This window comes from Saccostrea echinata, unplaced genomic scaffold (assembly GCF_033153115.1).
Source record: "Saccostrea echinata isolate AGI-Se365-2 ecotype Australia unplaced genomic scaffold, CSIRO_AGI_Sech_v1 ptg000047l, whole genome shotgun sequence".
Taxonomy (NCBI): domain Eukaryota; kingdom Metazoa; phylum Mollusca; class Bivalvia; order Ostreida; family Ostreidae; genus Saccostrea; species Saccostrea echinata.
Genome location: NW_026889796.1, coordinates 13366618 through 13381145, shown reverse-complemented (window position 1 = coordinate 13381145; position 14528 = coordinate 13366618). Strand labels below are relative to the sequence as shown.

The window sequence follows — 14528 nt, the reverse complement described above, 5'->3', positions numbered from 1 at the left end:
ACAATATACTTTTATATGGCTCAAGTTTTTTTTTTATTAATTTTTGGGTCATTTAATATAGAAATATTTCTTTCATTTGCTGTTACATGAAAAAGACAATATACACACCACTTACACTCTGAGGTTCCAAAACTATTTACACACAAACAGAATTACTACACAAATTAGCACCATAATACATATACACACAGAGTGGCAGTTGACTTGTATATTACATATTCACACATTTTTATCTTTTGCACGATATTCATCCTCAATATTCCAATTTAAAGCTAGTTTTTTTCTTATTACATGTATCACATTTTAAATGCAATAAGCTAATGAAGAATGACTTTAAAAACTTGAAGATCTATGATTTGCTTTAGGATATTCTGTACAGTTTAAAACAAAGTCAGTAAAAAAAAATACTATGTACTTCAAAAGCGATAGCACAATGAAAACTGATAGCACTAACTCAAAAAAAGAAAGTACCTGAAATAGAAATAAAACCTTACAAATCTAAAGACTCTACACAAAAGTTACATTTTCATCAGAGCTCCCCAAGTCTATAATCATGGCTTTTTGAGACTCATTCATATCTCCACTAAAAGACGTATTCCCTGTGATTGGTGAACCCATATGAACAGCTGGGGCATGGAATGCCGATTTATGATTAGAGTATCGGGATGTCATGGACTCTGCCTTTGGAGTTGAATGATTAACTGTGTTTTCACCAACAGATTTCCTTGCGTATCCCCCAAATGGAGACACAGCGGGTGAGTAGGAGGCTCTGGGTGAGATGCGATCCATGGCTGCGGGTAAAGAGTTTGGTCTTTCCTCCAATTGTGAACCTACTAACGTTTTGTCCGTATCTCGACTACTGTCCAGAAGAGCAGCCTCGTCTAACGAGAATCTCTCTGTGGGTGTCACTAATTGTTTACTGGGGGTCAGTTTCTTTTGTCTTGTAGGTGAGAGCCCGGTGGGTCGATGGCGAGAATAGCCCCAAGCCTTAGCCTGATACATGTTATAACTGTAATCAAAGCCGAGGTCACGTAAGCCTTTCTCGGCCAATCGCGGATCATCAAAGTCAGCACTGTCGGGATCCGTGGTCTGAAAATAGACCTCTGCTTCACTCGATGACGGTAGCACACCATCAGCACTAAAGCTCTGATCCTGATTAACTATATAACTGTCATCATTAGAGTCCATAACTCCTTGTGAGGATGAATGATCTTGAAATGAATCTGCTGGAACAGATGAGGGTCTCATAGAGACTTGACCGCGCGTGTACGACGTAAAATATTCATTTTCGTTTTGCACATAGTCTTCAGGAGTTCCCACTATTCCCTTCCGATGAGATTTATCATGTTTCAGAATCGGAGGAGCACTCTCCCTCCCAGAGGGATATTCCACTTTGTTCCGTAAAAACTCTGGAATTTCTGAAGCTGATGTTCCTAGTCCCCGTTGATCATCCATACGACTGCTCTGTGCTTTAGTTAACAGTTCAAGGAATCTCTCCTCTGGGAAAAGAAAGGAAGTGAAGAAAACAATTATTTCACAGAATCCAAGAATTTTCTGTTTTTTGTTTTTGTTTTTTTTTTAACATAGCATTGATAAAAATAGGTCTGTACCTAAACATTCTGTTTTTAACTTACCATCTGGGTCCCTGGAGGACTTGCGTGTTTGATTTTTCTGCAGGTTAAATGTAACTTTGTGGCGGGTCTTCGTCTTTGCTAGCTCCGACGCCTGTTTTCCGTATGCTGAGTCTTTTCTCAGCAGACCAAACAAACCCAAAGATGGACGATCTTCTGCTGTTCCTTTCAAGGCTTCCTGTTAAAAAAAAAACAAAATGGTTAAATCATAATCAAATCTGCTTCAAATAAAACTGTTTTAATATATGTACCACTTTAATATGAAACAAACTGCTGTCACTACTTTCCTTTGTCAAATTTTTACACTTAGTTGAACATTATCAGCTTTGCTCTGAATCTTAATGTAAAATATCTCCAAACATTTTATAAATATTCAAAATTGAATGTATTGCAATCTCTCATATATAAAGCAAGTATAATTTAAATCATAAGACATTTAAAAAAGAAAGTAAAAAAAAAATTGAGAAGAAAAAAAAGAAAATTACTTAAAATATCCACAAGTGAAAGTAAAGAGTCATTAAGAAAACTCTTAAACTATGCACTGCACAGAAATTTGCATATTAAAAGAAAAATAAGCATAAGATTGAGATTACAATTTACAAGTTAAAAAGCTTTTGTATTTTTTTGTTTTACATATCAGTGTTGCTATACACAAAGTTGATTAAATCTGAAGCTATATATTGCAAACACAGGTGTTAGAGTGTGGCTACATTTAATAACATTACGACGTCTATCTATATACAGACACTGCACACAAAAAGCTTTATATACTTACTCTATGCCACACTAGATCATCTTTTCACACATAAAAAGCATGTTTAATATTCAAAAGGAAATGTGAGCACATTCAAGGTCATTCGTGTTTGGAAAACATTGCATTAAACTTTGAGACTTGGATCTGAATTTGAATGCATGACAACACTAGCCATTTGAAGTACTGTAGTGTTTGAGTAGTCTTTTTCCTGCATGCTTCCGGAGAGTTCTTAAACTTCAAGATTTCAGTGAGATTTTTAAGATTGAGGTTGAAGCTAGTAAGTGACAGGGTACAGATACATGTATCAGGTCATGTTACAAAAACCACGACTTACATGTTTAACATGAAGTCCAGCCCATCATTTCCGTGCACCGACAGGTTCTATTCACAGTTCCCATCACCGAAAGAAAACTGACCACAAGGACTTGAAATGGCTCTTCATAATTTTTATTTTGTTATTTGCACATTTTGAAAATGAAGATATTTCAGATCACAGGTTTAGCCTAAAGATTCACAACTAAGGCATATTCCTGTCCATGGCCCAGTAAAATTTCTCTCAAAGTTTAATGCATTATATCCATCAATATCCAAATCAGGCACAATGTTAAATTGCATAATGCACGACAAAACAAGGCAATTGCTAAATGCACACACTCGATAAAAAAAAAGGTCTACACAAAAAATAAAGGTGTTAGTGTATGTCTAGTCAGACAAGCTATAAACTTCATCAACATCTGTGTCACTGCACGACTCTAAAGCTTGTCTAGTTACCTTCTCCCGCGAATCCAAATCTAAAATTCCAAGTTCGTCAAAATTATGAGCCTTCTTGGATTTGCCTTTCAATAAATCCTCAAAGATACGATTGGTGATTGCATCGAGAGAGATCGAGCAGCTCTGGGGGTCGATGTGGAAATCGGGGGGATATTTTACGGCCATTGGCGAGACACTAGATGTGGAGCCATCACTAGTACTAGCTGTTAGCAAAATGAATGCATGCAAAAAGGTGAATAGATTAGTTTATTAGTGGTATTCCTCTTCATGTTAGATTGAGATGTGTTGTCTGAAAAACAGAACTTCTTTTAGGGTTCATTAACCCTCTGATAAGGGAGATAACTCTCACTGGATTAATGACTACTATTCCCTTAAAAAATTGTGAAGTTGAAAGGCAAATTCTTCAAATTTTGCACAGCAAGGTGTACTGAAATTGTGTGAATTTCAGTTATAATTTAGATTTCTTTTGTAGAATCATTATCATTTTAAAGTAAAATTTTAAAATGAGTTGAACAAAGGAATTATGAACCTTAAACAATAAGAGTCCATTTTGTATATCTTTGTTTTCAGACAACAGATTCAATACAACACTGTTAACTATCTGTAAATTAACTAAATGAGTAATATCAGTTTTAGATTATGAGTGTTCTCTTCAACATCTTTTTATTATGTTAAAAAGGTGTTCTTATTTTATCTTGACGCGAACTGTGCCGTGATAAATTGTCAGTTGCTTTAATGGTTTGTATGATAATAAAAATATATGTGACATATACATATGATAAATTTGTGCAACTTTAAATTAGTATGAACATTATGATCTATGTAAATTTCAAATTAAATTTAGGTGAAAGAGTTTATATAAATTAACAAATGGGTAATACCAAATAAAGATTTAGGTATTCTTTCACAAGCTGTGCCAACTGAAATTGTTAATTACACTCTTGATATCAATGATAAATGTGTAAACTGTGAAATATTAATGTGAAAAAAAAATCATGTCCAAATTTGCATCATCTATTACTTTTCACAAACATCATAATACTTAATCTCTCAATTTGATTCGAGTGAAAAAGTGCAAATATATATCGTGTACAAGCTGAGGCACTCAATTGGAACACAAAGGTAAAACAAACCAAAATATTTCCCTGGCACCCTTTCCCATTTCTTCCCTGTTCCAATTAGCGTGCTTCCTGATAAACAAAATACCAGGACAAATTCTTCCACAATAAACCAGTCAATTACCTTGGATGTCCCATCACATTTTTTTTTAATCTCTTTCAAGCATGTGAAACACTACTAGTATTATCTGTATTAAAAATCCTTTTGTTAGAATGAGGAAACAAAGTGTGTCTGGTTTATTGTGGTTATTAAAAGTGCTTGAATAACATGCAGGTATAAGCTCCCTCCACCAACTGCCTTTTAAAATTGTACCCCACATCTTTCTAGCCAGTGCCAACTGAATGCCAAAAATTTTTTAGGAGTTCTCTCCCTTACGTTGATGATAACATCTGAGAATCTTTTACTTCTTGCAATATCATTTATGAATGATGGAAAAATGAAAATCTTAATGGGTATAATGGGAAATATGATCCTGATGACTCAAAAACAGTCCTCATCTTAATTATATTTTGTTGGATTTGATATGAAATTTTGTTGGATTTTACATGCTCTTTCATGATGTTAGTTGCTTTATATGCAGGTACGATGAATGGAGTGACAATTTGATACATTTGACAACGATTACATGAACAAAATGAACTATGCTAAACATGGCATGACAAACTGATGCATGATAAGAAGTCCGGAGATTGTATTTACCTTGAGATCCAGAGTTTTCGATGGTTGAGATCACAACACGTTGGTTATCAATGGTGGAGACTTGTTCATCTATGTCAACATATCCGGTCTGTCCCGACTGAAAAAAAAACAAACAAACACACCATTAGTAATTCCTCATTATACACAAAATGTGAAATCTAAGAATTTGTCTTGAAGTCTGAAAATTAATTTTGAGAAATTTTAAAGATATTTAAATTTGAGAGAGTAGAAAAACTCGTGGATTCTTAAATTCAAATGTGGGAAACTCTGGAATACCTTAGCCTGATATTAATTGGACTGTTGACTTGAGGGGGAGCTCTGATCATTCTGTGCAGGATTTCCTTTTGTAACATGTCCATTGTCCCAATGTGATGTTACAAGGAAAATCTCTACTTGTGAATCATAATTTTCTACAGACTGTACACATAAATGGCTGGAGTTTACAAATGTATGTACAGTTGACTATTTACAAGTGTCTGGGATATATTTTTTATAAATGGTCAGATTTGATCTTCAAAAATCTGCCAAAATGGTATCCCACCCCTTTGTTCTTTTATCAGATTTTTATTTGCGGAATTTTTCTTTCTCTCTCACTTTTCTTTACATCCAATGTGGTGTGTACCAAGTTCAATCTGTTTGCTCTTTCTCTTTACAATCTTCATTCTTATTAACCTACCAGCTGAACAGTTATATTATCCAGCTTAAAGCCATATTTGTTGAGAATTGGTTTGAACACATCACGGACTGTGCGGTTGGGCTTGGCCTTAACTCCGATTGACTTCCTGTGGGGAAGATCCATGCGGAATAATACACGCCTTTCGATCATGACCTCCTTTGATCCCAGTGTGGAAATGTCCTCGCCCAAATCCAGAGGCTGAAATCCAATTATAACAATTTTCATCTGGATCGTTCACATATTGTAATAAAATATTAAAATAGAAAACAAATCAAAACTCAGTGTTTTTTTCACTAAAATCACTTTATATATCGCTTAAAATAATTAACTTCAAAAGTAAATCAAGCTCATACCTTGTCTGAACCCAGCTGGAAGACATCAACAGCTGCGATGGAAAGACTCCTTTTCTCACAAAGGCGTCCCAGCACAGTACGGATGTTCTGGCCTGGCTTGGTGCACACCACAGTGGTGGATCCATCGGGAAGGATCACACGACAGAATTTCATATTCTTTTCTTCTGTACCATCTTTGTCTTTGACCTGTACAAACAAAAAAATCAATTCTTACTCATTTTTGTCTTAAATTCTAGGGAGGAAAAAAATGCCCAGAGAAATTCAAATAAAAAGATTTTCTTCATTCTCATTATATTATCTTTTTAAATTCAGATCGCATCCCAGCTTTGCAAGCTCAGAAAAAACCACCCATAAGTTCATTATCAACCTTGTGCTCTTACACTACATCTGGGAATAAAATCAATAACTGCAAGACAAAAGATTGCCTGCAGTGCTTACTAACCTCTTTGGTGTTAGCTTGGACCTCTTTCCTCATGGTGCTGAGGTCAATCCCGGGTCCAGACGCCGGCTTGCGTTGTGACATCATGTTGTTGTTCACTTCCTTGGTGACCGACGACGATGACACAGACATCTTCTCTTTCTCTTTGTTCTGTTTCTTGAGGTCTGTGTCTGATGTCACCTTGAGATTCTGTTTACTAGTTTCTGGAATTATGAAAGTTAATTTGATTATTTACATGAAAGAATTTAATATCAATAGTTTGCATCTGTTCTTGGTATTGGTATTACTTGCTAAGTGAGGCTATCTGTGCATTCATTATCAGAAAAATTAAGCAGTGTGCCAAATTCTGAAAACAGCAAAAGAGCTTTCTAATGAAGTACAAAATGCATTTTTTTGTTTAGATTAAATGTAGTGTTTTGATGTAATATATAGTACACTGTTACAGATGCGTACTTTTACCCCAGGGTAAGGGGAGCAGTGATCGTCGTCTCTTCTCTTTGTCTTTCTCCTCGGCGTCCTTGTCTTTGGATTTTTTCTTGTCTTTCTTTGCTTTTCCTGTCTGTTCCTCCCCCTCGGGTTTTGGTAGCTGGAGAGGCTTTCCCTCCATTTCTCTCATGAGGTAGACTTTGTACATCTCAGATTTAATGAACCTGGGGTAACTGTCTTGTTTCATCAGCTTGAAGATCTGATGGGGTAAAAAAAAAAAAAAAAAAATACATGTACAGTTTGTTTGTTTATTTTTTTTTACATCAATTTTATTTTTACCTTTCCTGTTTATGCTTCCTTAAAAAATAAAGAGCTGGGGAGGAATATTTCCCCGCTATTCTGGCACCAATGTTAACTTCCCTAATATGAATATTTGAACAAAGAACTTGCTTTTCATTAATTCCATAATAAAGCTTCCTCATAAATGGAAAGTAGCAATGACAATTCGGTCATTTAACTCTACAAATTATAGATTATTTGTTCTGGAACAATGCAATAAAAAACTTTTTCTTCCTCTATAGCAATAAATTCAATGTCTTAATTTTTCCTATTCATTTTCAGAGAGGATAAAAAATACCTATAAAAAAATATTTATGGCATAAATTGCTTTAAAAGATTTTTCTTTTCCTGCTTTTTTTTTTTTTTTTTTTTTTTTTTTACCTCTTGTTGTGGTCGATCAAATGTACTAGTGCTTGGATTGTCCAGCTGTTTTTCTACTTGCTGGCGAGCATTCTGCTCAATATTAATTGGGTCCGTGGCTTTAACAGACACATGCTTCGTAAAGATTTCCTTAGCTCTGGCTTTGCGTTTGTCGGCCTCCACGACCTTTTTGTACTGCTCTACAGCCTTCCAGAAAATAATGTTCTCCTGGCTGAATTCTTTTTTCAGAAATTCCTAAAAACAAATTTTAATAAACAATGAGTGTTTATCTCTTTATACACTTGAAAATTACTAATAAGGAAGCAAATTATTGATTACTCTAAATGATCTAAACATGCATATGCAATATGATCTCTCTTTTTGTAAAAAAAAAAAAATTATGATCATACTTTTGAAAGGGTTATTTATATTTCCAACAGAACAAGAAATTTGAATAATGTGTTACTCTTAAAAAATATCATCTGATGCCATCAAACATTTAAAATCCATGTTTAAGATGTCAAAATATAGAGCACTTTTAAATCATTTTGAAATAGGCAATAAATGCAAGTAATGTTCTTAATGACATTTCAATTAGGTATATTTAATATACAAGCAAATGCAATATCTTTAAACAAGGTTTTTATAAAAAGAAAAAAAAATTACAAACTCACCGTAAAAATAACCAATCCAGATCCATCCTTGAGAAGTTTCTCAAAATTAACGGCCCATCCAGCGACCCTACCGATTTCTTCCACTTTGAGATCTTCCTCGTCATCGCTGTTGGGTGAGTTGATGTTGTTGACGCTGCCGGCAGCTGAGATTCGGTGTCCTTGGTGATCATGTTCCAAGGCAATGAGAGACTAAAAATAGAGAAAAGACATTTCATATACAATACTACCGGGCAACTATTGGTGTCATTTCTTATGGAAAATAATGACATTATATGGTCATACCACTCTATGAAATAAACAAACCATCTCTGCAATGAAAGATGCAGAAGATTGTCATTAAAATCAGCTTGAATACTTTTATCCCCCCCCCCCCCAACCCATCCCCACCCATTTTCTCAAGATACTATCTGGTACCAGCAGAAAAAAAACTAATTCTTGATAAAAGTGGCCTTAAAATGGTGAAGACACCTCCAAGTCATAGAAACTTCATTTACCTCCTATTCACAAAAGAACATCATTCTTCAAATAATAATGAAGACCTGGTTATAAGAAAACACAGAAATGGAGCCTACACTGCTAAAATGAGCCTGACACACTCACCATCACATTCATATTAAGAAGGTCTTCCTCGCAGTCGTAAGAAAATCCTTCAGTCAATTCAAACATGCTCTCAGACCTGCCCTCTAAGAAATGCATGTTTTACTCTCAAAGCTGTACCATGTATACACAACACAGTTCTCAAAAAATCTACTTTCTCAATGAGAGAAATTAATAACTTCCGATCAAATTCCTTCACCACTAATCAAATGCAGAAAAAAAAAAATAAGAGGCTTTGCATTTAAATTTAGAAAAACACTTTCTACATCCTTCCACAAACCCATAAACCAGTTACTTTAAAATTCTGTTGGTAGTAAAGTGTTTTTATCCTGAGATTGACAGATATATTATCAAGTTTATACAAGCATAAAATATCATTTATCAATGCTATACAATTAAATTGGTTGATCAATGAATCTCCCCTGCAGACAAATTACAGTCTTGTCTTTTTAACAACTGTTACATGTGTAACCTTTCCTTTTTATAGCCACTGATTTCCCAATCCAAAATCATTAGAAATCTTCAGTGAACTGCCTGAAGGCCATTTCTGGTTAAAAAGCCAGCTCTAGCTTCCAGACAGTAGGGACGTGTTGGAAGCCATTGTCGCCTAGTCTATCATCTGATTACGAACAGAAAAAATCAAAGTGGATAACAGCACAAGCAGAGTGGAACAATTCCCCAGCAGCTATTGTTTTTGTCGTTGTTGTGCATTTCAATGAGTAGTGTATCAAATTTGAAGATTTATACCTATCAATCAAAATATAATAAATCAATTGGTATTAGGGCTAATTCAACAAGGTCATTCAAACTGAAATACATGTATAACCTGAAACCAGTTTGACTTTTTTCAATCAAAATCCTATCTGTAGCAAAAAAATATTGGGGCTAATTCAACAATTGATATCATTCAATTCATATAATCTGAAACCAGTTTGTTTTTTTTCAATGGTCCATGGTAAAAAAAAAAACTATCTGTTACAAAGCCATAATTTGGAAATTTAAGGTTGCAGTTTAGGCCAAATCAAAGTGAAATTTATAGAGTCATGGCCTTTAGATACTCTTGCATTATTAAGAGAAGAAAAATCTAACGAAAATTAATTGTGAAGGTTGACATCTATGATATCCATGTGGGTATTTTATTTTCAATTTTTTTTAAAATCATGAACTTACCCATCTCCTCTTGTATCTACCGCTGGGAGAAAACAATATCCCAACGGACAATTCATCATGGCCAAGAGTAAAAGTTTCTGACTTGCCCAAAAACATCATACCCCTCTCACACTGTCCTTAAAACAATGAGCTCCAAGTCATTTTTCTAATGAAAAATTCCCCGAGGAAACCCTTATCGATCAGATTTCGAGAAAAAAATCTTTGAATTCTGGTAAAGATGCAGGTTAATAATTCGGACTCTTTCTGTCCAAACTAACTTCCTTGTTGGAAAAAAAAAATTCAACTTCCTGTCAGCTCAGATTATAGTAGTCAGAAAATAAAAATCACTTTTGAACCATCAGGTGACGTGGTGCATGATAACTCGGTGTTTAATCCAATGTCCTTATTTCAGGTGCATTTAGTTGATTACACTATGACTCCCAAATGAAAAGATCCAGCTACACAAGTTTTAAATGAACCAGTAAAGATCACAGCTAGGGCAGGTTATTATCATTAAACAATAGCATGCTACTGTTCTTTTGATGGGAAAAAAAATCAAGTACATAAAAAATACTGAAGTGTCACTTTACATTAATGATGTATATTGTGACATGTCAAGACAGTAAACTAAACAAAAAACAGCTTTTTTTAAATAAAGCTTAAAAAGAATAAGTGTTTATAAATAATCCTCTTACATAAGAAAGCAACTTGGGATACATTTATAAAAGATTTAAAGAATAACAGATTTTGTGATAACAGTGCCTTAATTATGTTTAATTATCCTTAATACTATGAAAATAAGATTATAAAATTGCCATATTACATCTAATTAATGCTTCAAAAACATTATCTCTCAAGAAATTAATTAATAACATTTTAATTAATATGATTAAAAAAAAATAAGAACTTGGCAAAAAAAATTCTTTTATTTTAAGAAAAACAAAAAATGTATATATTATTTATTTCACTTATTAAATACTGAGACTTAAAAAATCATTTGGCATATATATTTTATCAAACCCCATAATGCTCTCAAATTCATATCACTTACTGCATTCAGTTTTCCAACAATTAAAGATTTATTGAGTCTTTTTGAGAGTCTCCTGATGCTGAAAGATTTGTCCAGATTCTCTCCCCTGTTTTTCCTCCTTCGAGTACTCTGATACAATCTCTCATATTGCTGCTGTTTTTCTACACTTGATCTCTTGATAGTAATGTCCAAATACATATTGGGGGTTTATACTTACACTTCACGAATAGATGTTTAGAGACTGATAAAAATTACATTAATACTGAAATTTAGGGTTTGGTCTAACTTTATATTAGATTCCATGGCAGAATTCAATTACCCAAAAAGTGACATAGAGATCTTTATCAGTACAAATCAATTTGAGACGATAATTAGATTATTTTCTTGTTCCATATGTAATATTCAATGTTTTCACACATTAATTAGCTTAACCAATGAGGTGGAACATGTTTGTCACTTCAGCCAATCAGATCAAATTATTCTCAGTGGACAGTTATAATTGACCAATCACAGTATGGCTCTTGGCTGAAAGTGACAGATTCTGAGTAGTTTACAGGCCTGACCAGTTCAGGCTCCCTGCAGTCTAAGATTAGTCAAAAGTTTTGACACCAGTATATTTGATTAGTTCAGTGGTGTCAAAACCTATGTTGAAACTGAATTAAAACTGACTAAAAAGTAATAATATTAATTATAACTTTAAAAGAAGAAGAAGAAGAATTGAGCTTTCATGACAAACACTAAATGTATTTAACAGTTCTGTTTTTGTTAGAAGGTTAATGTTTTTGAGATCACGTGTATAACCACAAGACAGAAAGGTGTTAATCCTAGCCTTTGTTAATCCTATCATAACAGTCTCAAACTGTACATCATATCCTGTATTTTATCTTACTTGTTGAAATAACAGATGATCATAATTTCTTAAGCAAACATATCTGAATCCAGTTTGTGCCTCTTACAAGTATTACCAATCCAATATACCATTTCCCCTCTCTCCTAATTAATCTCAATCATTCATTTAATTAATTGCAGATCCCAATGGAAATTTCTGTCATTGGCTTCATACATATATGTACATATATATACAGTGTACATATGTATGATTTGGGAGCATGGAGACCAATTCTTTGCTTTTTACAATCATAATAAAAGTTTTGTGCAAAAAAACTTTATGGTGCTGACTACCCAAGATCTTATCAAAGGGATATTTTTTTTTTTTTTTTTTTTTTTTTTTTTTAAAAATCATAAATATTCTTTAGAATGATGAAGCCTCATAAGGATGTAACTTATACAACATAATCTTTTCCCTTTTTTAACAAACAAAAAATAAAAAATATATTCTCTTTTTTTATAATAATAATTTTGACCAAATTTTATACCTATAAATGATTAGGACTGATAGCTACAGACATTTACTTCTATGAGTATACTCTCTCCACACAAAAGGTATAGAAGAGTCAGATATCAATAATGAAAATAAGAATACCCTCATTGTTATATCAAATAAAAATTATATTTATTTAAAAAACAAAAAACAAAAAAACAAAACAAAACAAAAAAAAACTGAAATCATCATCATGGTTAGAAATCTTGAAAAATCAATAAATACAGAATAAAAACTATCGAACATAACATTTTCTACCAGATATTTTTGTTTTTTCCATTTAAAAAAACTGTGTGCATTCTGCATACAAATCAACCAAAATAATTTAGGACCCTATGGAACTGACATTGATTTTAACATTACCTTCATAGTGAGCATGTTTCTTATCCAATCACTTTATTATAAACAAATATATTAAAGAGAAGATTCTGTTATATATGCAAAAATTATAATCTTCAACAATTTGCAAATTACCTTTCAGACATGATTATATTTACAACTTTATAAAATTAAATGAATTCAAAATGTCAGAAATCTTTTTACGACTGTAGACATTTTAGACCTACCTGAAGAGACTGATGAAATGACAAATTAGCTAATTCCATATTAGTACATGTACTACAACAAGTCATTCACATCTTCAAGTCACACAGCAGAACACACTTGAAACTTCAAATACACTTAAGTATGTAACAGCTGAATTCAAAAACTTGAATTAAAGTTCCAGTATTAATATCCGCTAAAAAGTCACATGGTCTTAACTTATTTTATTTAAAATAATCAAATTCAGACCAATTACCAATTAATATCCAATATTTGTAGTTCTAACACATCTGGAAGTGAGTTGAATCCCTTGATAAGAAATCGTTTTTTCAAACTTTTGAATTTTGAATGAATGTCCAGTAAATTTTTTTTAAAAAATCACATTGTCTGACTTTAACTTGATTGTTTGGAAACACACAATGAGATGTTAAATTTCACTATCACATAAAAAATCCATAGCAAGAAAATTTCTGAAAATTTTCAAACAGAACTAAGTTGAATTTCACTGGAATTCCAACATAATTAAGAAACAAAACATCATCAAAAATCTTCCCTGAAAATTTCATCAGAACTTGAATTTCACTTGAATTTTAACAAGGGAAACACTGTCCTTCACAAAATTTATTTCTTAGGTAGTAAAAGGTATTATAAAGCCATGAAGTGCCTTGCTAAAGACACTAAAACTTGAATTTTCCTAACTGCACACATTAGAATGTCCCATCTGATATTAAAAAGGGAGAATTAGGGTTTCCTGTGTTTCTATTTTCTCAACTTTTCAGTAACGATGGAACCACTGCTCAAGTTTAGCAATATAAGAACAGAGTAACACTACCTTAAGTACAGCAATATAAGAACAGAGAAACACTACCTTAATTCACATAGTGCACATACTCAAAATGTACGACAAAGTCAAATCAGAAGGATATATCTCAATTTCTCAAGTATAGTGATGGTGTAAAGTGTCATCTACTATTCATTTCTCAACAATACACATATATTTAATACACAGGACTATTTGGTTGGGTGGCTTGAGCAAGGGAACACCTTATGTGAAGAAATTATGCCAAATGAATGAGTAAATGCATCGCTGATATTGCAGCAATTTTTTTGTAATATAAAAATGCTGAGTAACTGTTGACAATACATTTTGTCAGCTAACACCTAGCTTCCACAGAAAAAAAGGGTATATAAATTTGCAGAGATTTCATTATTTAAGTGACTAGTATGATTTTAAAAAAAAAAAAAATCATACAGTCAAACCTTGTTATCTCGAACTCGATGGGACCGAGATAAAAATTTCGAGATATGCGAGGATTCACCATATCAAGGGTAAAATACTTAAAGAATGAGTAGCTGGGACTTCCAAATCACTTCGACATATCCATGGTGTTTGAGATATCAGTGTTCGAGATACCAAAGTTCAACTGTACACTGTACATAACTTTAACCTTTAATTCATAAATAAAAATAATAAGAACATGAAGAATGCATGTATTAAGAAATTATTTAATTTGTGCTTTGAAGATCAATTATATAATGTCTAGAAGATTAAAAAATCATTACAATTACTTTTCTTTTCTTATATTC

At 33.0% G+C, this 14528-nt stretch overlaps 1 protein-coding gene across 3 annotated transcripts in view; it reads right to left on the bottom strand.

The window, feature by feature from the left end:
- The window catches only part of LOC133202716 (regulator of G-protein signaling 12-like), a 281826-nt gene that overhangs the window by 241083 nt on the left and 26215 nt on the right, over positions 1-14528 (bottom strand). The window contains exons 3-12 of one of the 3 annotated variants that reach the window (XR_009723285.1): positions 8242-8430; positions 7589-7822; positions 6896-7127; positions 6446-6645; positions 6004-6189; positions 5651-5848; positions 4975-5071; positions 3157-3359; positions 1635-1809; positions 134-1499 (exon numbers count right to left, since the gene is read on the bottom strand). Coding sequence is in view for 2 of the 3 variants with exons in the window: in XM_061338575.1 (XP_061194559.1) it covers positions 508-1499; positions 1635-1809; positions 3157-3359; positions 4975-5071; positions 5651-5848; positions 6004-6189; positions 6446-6645; positions 6896-7127; positions 7589-7822; positions 8242-8430 (2706 nt within the window). In the remaining variant the exon portion in view is untranslated. Of the gene's footprint in view, positions 1-23; positions 1500-1634; positions 1810-3156; positions 3360-4974; positions 5072-5650; positions 5849-6003; positions 6190-6445; positions 6646-6895; positions 7128-7588; positions 7823-8241; positions 8431-14528 lie in introns of those variants that run through there. The other 2 variants (XM_061338575.1, XM_061338577.1) reach the window with 2 other exon arrangements.